This window comes from Aptenodytes forsteri, unplaced genomic scaffold (genome assembly GCF_000699145.1).
Source record: "Aptenodytes forsteri isolate BGI_AS27 unplaced genomic scaffold, ASM69914v1 Scaffold184, whole genome shotgun sequence".
Lineage (NCBI taxonomy): Eukaryota > Metazoa > Chordata > Aves > Sphenisciformes > Spheniscidae > Aptenodytes > Aptenodytes forsteri.
In genome coordinates, this window is record NW_008796078.1 from 2,364,781 (window position 1) to 2,374,663 (window position 9,883).

The following is a 9,883-nucleotide window of genomic DNA, read 5'->3' on the forward strand; positions in this document are numbered from 1 at the left end:
GTAAAATATGGACTATGAATATGTGTGTTCCCTAGAACAAGAGTTGCTTGTTTCCCTACTTTGTATAGATTTGCAGTTCTTCAAAGACAAACCAATATTTTACGACTGAAAAGGCCAAAAACTCTGAAGAATGAGTATTTCCTTTCTATCTGATTAACAAATCAATTAGAACAACAATGTATTTGGCCCCTGTTCCACACAAGTTACAAAAAATGGCACAGGGTATAGCTTGTCCTTGACCCTTCTAAGGGGTTCTTAAAACGTTCCTAGAAGTCACCATAAACAAAAGCTTCCACACCTAGAATAAAGCAGCAGAATAAAGAATTAACTGTACCAATGAAAAAAGCTAGTCTGACAGCCACCGGCTGTAAATGCTCAACCTCTGTCATAGAAAACTGCCTGAAGAATTAAAGGGAGGCTTGAATCTAGTTTCTTTACGTCTCTTAGTAGTAATTATTGTCTTGGGCCAACATCATTGAAAGCCCATGGTAGCAGATACAGGACATCTGGATTTCTGAGAAGCATTTGGCATTTCCATAACTCAAACACAGCATGGTGTTACTAACCTGTATATTCACCATCCAGCCATCCCAAACAGTAAGAGAATCCTTTGAGCAGTGCTTCCCTTTAACAGTTAACAGTTCTACTAAAATATGTTTTCATTTGCTTTCCTTTCCAACATTTCAAATTTGGCCCGTATCTGCTGCATTTAACGCTGCTCTTTTTTCTTTTTTTTTTTTTTTGGTGGTGAACTAGAATGTAACCTCACAATAAAAATTACATTTTAGCAACTCTAATAGCTTGATTTGCAATAATTTGTCTACCTCTTGTCAGCACTGATTGTGCAAGATGTGGAAAATAATTTCATTGCTATGACTGTAACCAGAAGCCGTAATAGTAACAAAATTCAAAATTAAAAGTAACATACCAGATGCACTCTGCCCACCTAAACAAGACAGTAAAACCGGTGGCAGCTTTTTTTGTCTTCACAATTCTTAATTGCGTTTGTCTTTAGTGGCCGATCTGAGGTCTGGAGATGCCAGCGGTTGCAAGGAAAGGGAAGGACTACCTGAGACAACGGCTGTCCTCACACAGAGATGGTCAGAGTTCCCGGTGACATCTTTTTTTTCCGTCTGGAAATGTTATTTATGTGAAAGATGAAGATTTTGGAGGCACTCCAAGATTCCCCGACATTAAGAGGTCAACCGGAGCTTAGCCCTTCGGCGTTTAGCGGCCCGTAGTGCAACGGCACTGGCTGGACGTAGCACAGCACCACGCAGCAGGATCTGTAGGTAGCCACAGCAATTTGCCTCTATACTGTGCAGTCTTGGCTTCCCCGGGAGCGGGCCTCTTTGAAACACAAAGTCAGCTCAAGCCTACTCACGTAAACAGGTTGTTCTGTGGCAAAACCTGGCTCTTGCTATAACTTCGAGCCCAGATTTGCAGTCAGATCCACTCAGGAACGGGCTGTGGTGCATGTGGCCTGGACTGCAGGACTGCATCTTTACTCCGGTGCTGTATTTGTCTCACTTCTGAGAGATTACCTTGACAATAAAGCCCATTTTTTCCTTTTCTAATTAACAGCTGGAATATCTTCTTTTGGCATTATTTATAGCACATTACACGCTCGTGTCCTTTCAAATTTATAGACAACACTGCACTTTCAAATGAAGAAAAACAAAGAAACAGCTGCAATCTTCACTTGATAACATTTATTCAATATTTTCTGAAATAAGCAAGAATTTTAGGAAGCCCATAAGCAATCAAATACAGCCACAAAAACCCCATACTGATCCTAAATAAGAAGCACTATGAGAAATACACAATATTTCATGAAACGATACTGTACATCAACAACCTTTAGGAAACAAACAACCCAAACCATATGCTTAGTTTACTCACAATATAAAAAACTTCAACTTTTAAAGAAAAATATAGATTCAGTCCAATTGTAGGATCCAATCCCGTGCCCACTGAAGTCAATGGACGTTCTCTCATTGATTTCAGTGTTTAAAGGATCACGCCCTTAACTTTGCCTCAAGAGGCACTTTAATTATTATACAAGGCCTAGCCGGAATACTATTACAAAAATGTCAAACATCAACTCAAGAGTATGTTTCAGCAACTTTCAGGAAATAATGGAGAAATAGGTTATCTACCCATGCATGGAAAAAGGCAAAAGCTAATTCATTCAGATTAGGAATAATAATTTTTACTAGTTTCTTTTTCACAACACAAACATTTTAGACTTTTTTAATTAATGGATATATTATATATCATATTATGCTTCACATTTTTCCTACCTCTACTGAGAAAGCTGGCACTGACATGTCATAAAGAACTCCTCATTAATTATTGTTTTCTGTTCTGTAACAACCACAAGAAGCTCATCTGGGTTTAGTAATAGTGTCTACCAAGAAAAAAAGCACACACTATCATAAGCTTATAGTTTATAGAGCTCAAGGTACAGTAAAATGTAATTCATGAAGTTCACAAATTCTGTTTTAAAATATTTTTCCAAACTAAAAGCTGCAGAAAATTGGTTCTTAAATATTCTACAGAAAATTCTGAAGCATTTAATGGTTTAAATTACTTATGCTTTCTTCTTAAAAATATTTAAATTAGGTTAGTAGCCCATCCTTTTGAAAAATAATCCAAAAAAAGATACACTAGATTACAAATCTTTTGTCTTAATCAGTGTAACCAAAGGTTTGTCGTCTGGGCTGTAATCTTCATAAGCAATGGGGGTTGCATCATACATTGCAGGCCGGGATTTCTTGCCAAACCTGGAAACAAAAGAAAGCTTCTGGTGACAAACAGAAGTATGAATGAGTTAATGGCAACAACCCACTGAGTTACGGTATGCGGTCAGAAACAAACCCAGAGAGCCCAGATAAATTCTAAATTGTATTGCAACCTGCCAGAAGTACAGAAGCTTAAATATCTGAACTCTGACTTTTGAAATATATGTATCAAATAAAATAAAACCAAAAAAATCTTCTTGCAAACAAGAAACAGATTCCATAGCAAAGGCTACAGGGATTCTGCTGCGGAATTCAGCAGTATCAGAATACGGGAAGACTGTGGAAGGCGAGAGTGAAACTGATACAGTTCCAGCGAGGCCAGAATTTTATTTTAGAGCCTGCTCTAACAACCAATATTAAGGTCAGGTCATATATATGTACGAAAAGTAAATAATCGACAACTGTGTGACATTTGCATTTGGAAATTCAATAGTTGTGCACTGAATTGAGTTATAAGCTATAGACAAAGCATTTAGAAAATGAACTTGAAGTCTTTGCTCACCTGACATCCACTCGAGAGGCACGTTTAAATTATCAACGTGCTGCACGCTATTTGCTACACCAGCAAAATTAATTGCAGTTACGTGGCAATGCCACGTAAAGATACTAATCTAGCAAAGGTTCACAAGCAACAGAATCACATCAGCAGCGTCCTCCTCCTGGGCAACCACCACCGCTAAGAGCCAGGCTGTATCCGCCCGTGCAGAGAGCCGCTGCGGCTGTGTCATTGTGGCCCCGGTGCTGGCGTATCCAGAGCTCCTTTGGGTGCCTTTGCACTGCATGGACAGTCTATCACCCTTCTGATCATTTATTAAGATACAAAAACAGTGCTAAAAATGCAACTTGAAAGCAGGAAAACGACTAAAGTGTTCTGACTACAATTACAGGAGCTTTAAATAACAAAAAGGATCACAGGAAAATGAGGCAAAACACGGTCAAGTCTGCTCTCCTTATGGACCTGATGCAGAGAAAATATTAACACAGAAACCGCAAGACTTACTTCTGTAATGATCCACACTAAGGATTCTTTTCAACCCCTTCTTATGTACCATATTAAGTCTATATTAATTAAAGTTGTGCACGCTGGAAGGTGAGATTCAGAAAATTCAGATTTTGAGGATAATATTTGGACCAAACTAAAATTAACTTGATTTTCTTCTAAGATTTTTATGCAAGTTCCTGACTGTTCCAATTTAATTCTTGGCTGTTTTCAGACATCTAAAATTGTTGACAGAACTAAAATGGCTGGAAGCATTATGATCTATATGGTGGAAATTTCATTTTTCAAAGTACTTCAGCTGTCAATAAGGCCACGCTAGATACATTTCCATGCATGAATGTCTGCTTTAGTTTAGTTTACTTTCATAAATACAGTAGTAGTTTACTTTAATAAGTAAGTTTACTTTAATTCTGTAGTTTACTTTAATAAATACAGACAGGCCACGTTCACTCATCAGCATCATGGTGGATAAACCTGATTTTCTGTAAATGAGATAACAATCCAAGAATTGAATGAAGGAATCAAGTCATGGCATCTTACTAAATCAGAGGCAGCAATGAATTCCGAATCACCCTTTTTCTCCATCACTCTCAAGGGTTTAAAGGAAATAGAGCTTTGCCTAGACAGAAATGATGATGAACGTTCTCCAGTGATTTAAGTCAAATTTTGCCCTTTCTGACAGGTAGAGAACACGTGGCTTGTTGCACACGGTGAAGCGGTACAAAATCTGTTCTCTTGTGTAGGTCAGGGTTGACATGTGCCCCTAATTAGAAAACGCTGAGAAAAGACCACAGCACATGTGCTTGTCGTTTGTGGCCTGGCTGAGCCATCTAGCTGGTAGACCACATTGCTTTGATCAGGCGGTTCAGAAGCCAGTCCCTGCCCGTAACAGTAAACAGAGTTAACACAAACCTCAGAGGTCTCAGAACAGAATTGTTAAGCGGGAAGTCTCAGTTCAATGGGCGTGTATCTGGTAGGATTGCACAAGGATGCTATTTCATCGTTTAACTGATGACATGAAAGAAAGCGTAAAACAATTACCAACACAATCTGCAAGAGACAACGATTCAAGGGGTAATAAATAGTGAAAAGATGCAGGTCCCTGCTACAGAGCGGCAGATCAATTAATAGGCTGCTTACAACGAAAGCACATACAGACAAATGAATAAAGATTTCTTCCAATTCAACCAAATGCAAGATTATTCATCTAACAAAGAGTATACACCGTGTAGGGAAATCTCAATCCTGGGAAGCACTGAGTCTGGAAAAAGACTGGAGGGACACAGTGGATAATCAGTTTAACATTAGCTTTAATGCCATACTGTGTCTGATGAACAATTATGTGCTTAGATCTGTGAAAGGAGTGTATCAGTAGGACTAGGGAAGTTCTATGGCCTCTACATTTAGTACTGACGTGTCTGTTCATGAGTGATGAGTGTTCCGATGTGTGTATCAGAGATACTTACCAGTATAGGGATCATCACAAAGTCAAGTAAATGACATGAGAATTAGAAAATATATTTTGCAATGAAACATTGAACAAGAGCGACCTGTGTAACTTGACAAAGAGAGACGGAGGGTTCTGTGATGATTTTGGGGACAGTATATATTCAAATGTAGGAATTCTTCTTGGCACAGGCAGCTCCACGCATGCGTGTGTGTATATGTGTGTATGTGACAGAGACCGCAAATTCTACTTCACATACGGAATGGGGTTGCCCCTCCACTTCCTTAGAAGGACATTTCAAAAGATGGCTAACCACAGAGAGTCATTAACCTCAACAATTCCATTCAAGAAGACGACTTTTGAGAACACTGGACAGCTGAACCCCGAGGAAATGGTATCCTCCAACTTTTGTGGGATAGGCTGGAGTTCAGAGTTTCCCCAGAAGCAGAAGAAAAAAACCACGTGTTGCTACTCTGTTCAAAAACAGCAACTGGTATAAGAAGCCCACAAATAAAGTTTAAACAAGAGAAGGAAAAGAGAGAGACCAGAATTTAAAAAAAAAAAAAAAAAAGCATGCCACAGGAGGAAGGGATTATTTTTGCCTCCACAGGAGGAGAATGAGAAGATTAATTTCCTCGGCATTATTCAGAGAAAAGGCCATGTGCACAAGTGATATTTTGCATTCCTTAGTATAATTGAACTATAATCCTAGAGTTCCCACAAAGTTGAGACTCTGGCAGAGGACGTACACGAGCAATTGGCGCGTGCTGTGGAGACCAGAGTACTTGTGCATGTGATCATACTTTCACAGAGAGGTAGCTGACTGAAACTCATCACTGAAACCTACGTCAGGAAATCGTGAGAAACGAGCATGTGCTGAAGCTCATCAGATTCAGGAAGCTTAGGACGTTGCAGTCTAACGCAGCCAGCTCGAACACAGGAACGTGGAGAATGTGCAGTGGAGAGAAGCTTACCCTGCTGTGACAAGATGACTTCATCAGAGTCTGCTGAAGCAGAGTCTTCAACCCACACATAGACAGAACAAGAGTCAGCACGTGAAAGTAAAAATTAAAGAAACTACACTGTAAGTAGGCCATGAAGTCTAATGCTAATGATATCTAGACACACAAAAAGCTTACAGTAGTACAGTCTCTGTAACTGTAAGTCTGTGAACTCAGCGTGGATGCTTTTCTAAAGTGGACGATCCAGTTTCAACAACAGATCCTGGTTCCAATTCAATGAAGTCTTATGGCTGCAGTAGCCAGTGGTCAACCATTTCATTACAGTGTTCTCTGCTGGCTTTAAAATGTATAGGCTTTAACATAAAAGGAGTATTTATTTACTGTCTGCATAATGAATACTAAAGAGAGCTGTGCTTCACCTGGTTAGAAAACTATCTAGCTCTGATCTGCTAATCCTAAGAACACTCACTAGAAGTAGACATTTATTAGTCACGATCCTTCAGCACATTTGTTTTCTCTTACAGCAGGTACTCTGATTAGTAAAGACCAAATTATTAAAAATGATCAAGAAAAAGACCTGCTGAGAAACATGAACAAGTAATTTTAAAATCATTTACTGAATATGCAACAGGCATCCATGCTCCCTGGACACCTACTGACTTTAACAGAAACCTTACATGTAAAGAAAATAATGTGCTCACTTTTCCTTAGGCCTCCATTTTCCAAAATTACTAATAAGTTTGGGTACCTAACTGGGAAAGGGAATGATTTTCAGAAAATGCTGAGAATCTATTATTTGAAGCAGATCTCTTAGATACAGCAATTCTGAAAATTCAGTCCTTGGTATTTTTAATATGCAGATTTTAGAGTTTATGCAAAAATAACTATAAAAGTTGTTGCTTTTTCCTGGATTGAAATGACCCAAGCCGTGTTTTATATCTTCCTGAAACCAAAATAAACACAATAATCTTCACACTAAACCTCTGTGAATTACCTGACTTGGCAGCTCTAGCCTGGAGTTTTATAAGGCATCCATTCTCTGAGAGGCACAGAGAATTATTTGGAATGAAAACATTTATTTTCATTTGCATTAAGTAGAAACACCTTTCCCAAGATAGGGAAACCCTTTATTGACAGGTTCCAATAATGTAATTTTTAACCGCATAATATGGATCTGAAAAATCATCATGAATATATCCCAGCCTAAGAACTTCTTTGGCAGTTATTTAACCCTGATGAAAACTTGTTTTTCTAAACTTCTGCTTTCAGTAATAAACATAGATTCATTCAAAGTAATCCAGACAGTAGCGATAAGGACCTGAACTAGCCCAGCTTCCAAGATTTGAAAGGTTTCATACAGGAAATCTTTTACCATTTCCATTGCCTGCCGGTGAAACTGTAAAAGGCGGGGAAAATTCAGATTAAAAAGATCCTGCCTTGCTGGTACACCTTTCCTTGGTACCCTTAGATAGAAAGCTGCCAAATTTGCTTAAAGAAATAAGTAAGAAAACCCAGGTGTTTCACACTGTTCCTCAGGAGACAAATTCCGGTCCTTGAGGAATTGCAAAGTACCACTTCAGCGGGTAGTAACTGAACAGGATTGACACATTCATCACTGCTGCAGTAGTAGGAGGGAGGTGTTTAATTTGAAAGATTAACAGTATCATTTTGCACCTTGCTTTCCACCCTTGGAGATGCGTAGTACGTAACAGTAGACATTCAGAAGGCCAAATAATAAAAAACTACAAAGCTTTTTATGGGCCATAAAGCAGCTCCCTCCTCTCCCAACACACTACTAAAGGAAAAAGGAGTTCTCGGGGTGTATATCGTGTGGAGATGCTGAGCTCCTACTAGAAGAGATAAGGCTAAGTGGCAAAGGAGACTTCAAGGGAAGACTTAAAAGAACGCTGATTTTATTGCTATGTTAAATCAACTATACACATCTTTCTTTTTAAAATATTTACTGACTAATATATTTTGACAATGAACAAATGTTTTATTGTAAATCTAGTTGGAACAGCTTAAAGAGCTGCTGCCCAAAGCTGCGATGTGATTAACTGAGTCTGTGGGAACTCCTCATCCATTTGAGATAACTTCGACGACTTCAGCGGTGGTACAAATTAACCTATTTAACTTGCACTGAAACAGAACTGGAGTATTCGGAAAATGAACTCCCAGCAATCACCAACCAATATGCACGCATTTCTCCATGTCAATGCACAGGAACACGTCTCCCTCCATTCTTTTAAAAGCATTTTAATGGTAACACAAACGAACACTCTTGTTGGAATTTGAAGTGATCTTGACAAATCGAAGAAATGGGAAAAAGAAACAACAAAAATGAAAGTTCTACCCTATTAAGAGAGATGTCAAATACAGAAGAGACAATACTGGCTAGGAAGCAAAATGGCACAGAGGAACTTGGGGTGAGGAAAAGATCTAGCAGGTCACAAAATTAAATCATTAGTCGCTAGTGTAATGTAAATTTTTAAAAAAAAAGCAAGCAGGTTTCATTTTCAGATGTATGAACAGCAATGCCATAAATATGATGCAGGAGGTGATTACTCAGTTCATTTGGTACAGGTAAAGCTTCAGCTGGAGAACTATTTCCAGCTTTAGGGACTACCCTTCAAAAAAAGAGAAGGACAATCTGGAGCGTGTCCCAGCAAGACAATAAAGAAGCTGACATGATCCAGGAGGAAACACTGGAAGAATGGGTTAGTTTAGTACAGGGAAGAAAGAGGTTGTTTTGCTTTGTTTGCTTTTATTAAAAAAAGAGGGGGGGGGACACAACACCTGATGTACATGATTACTGTAAAGGGAACAGTGATAAATTATTCTTCATGACAACCTGAAGAGCAGTAAGCAAGGAGCAGCCTAATTCACATCAAAGAAAATCTAAGCTGGATTTTAGGAAAGCCCTTTCTAACCCTACTGAACTCCTTTGGAGGTTTTCAAACACAATTGTTGGCAGGGAGCTAGGTATAACTAATGCTGTATCAGTGCAATGGTTTCCACTTGAGCTCTTGAATCCCTTCCAGTCCTGCTTTTGTATTATTCTGACACCCAATGCTCTGGCTTGCAAGTGCTCCATTAAAATTAAAAGTCAAAAAATTACTATCTCTAGGAAAGCAAGTAAGAAAGATCCTAATTTCGGGGCAAACAGGAGCACAAAAATGAGTGATTTGAAGCGAGTAGAATCATAGAATCATTAAGGTTGGAAAAGACCTCTAAGATCATCGAGTCCAACTGTCAACCCAACACCACCATGTCCACTAAACCATGTCCCTAAGCGCCTCATCTACTCGTCTTTTAAATACCTCCAGGGATGGGGACTCAACCATCCCGGTTGGTTGGCAGGTTCCAGTGTTTCACCACTCTTTCAGTAAAGAAATTTTTCCTCATGTCCAATCCAAACCTCCCCTGGCGCAACTTGAGGCCATTTCCTCTCGTCCTATCGCTAGTTACTTGGGAGAAGAGACCAACACCCACCTCGCTACAACCTCCTTTCAGGTAGCTGTAGAGAGCGATGAGGTCTCCCCTCAGCCTCCTTTTCTCCAGGCTAAACAACCCCAGTTCCCTCAGCCGCTCCTCATAAGACTTGTTCTCCAGACCCCTCACCAGCCTCGTTGCCCTGCTCTGGACACACTCCAGCACCTCGATGTCCTTC

General features: G+C 39.4%; 1 protein-coding gene across 1 annotated transcript in view; it reads right to left on the reverse strand.

The window, feature by feature from the left end:
- Positions 1-2,674: 2,674 nt before the first annotated feature.
- Positions 2,675-9,883, reverse strand: part of DNER (delta/notch like EGF repeat containing) — an 86,761-nt gene continuing 79,552 nt past the window's right edge. Inside the window, exon 13 of the mRNA XM_009286721.1 lies at positions 2,675-2,786. Coding sequence (XP_009284996.1) covers positions 2,675-2,786 — 112 coding nt within the window. The remainder of the gene's footprint in view (positions 2,787-9,883) is intronic.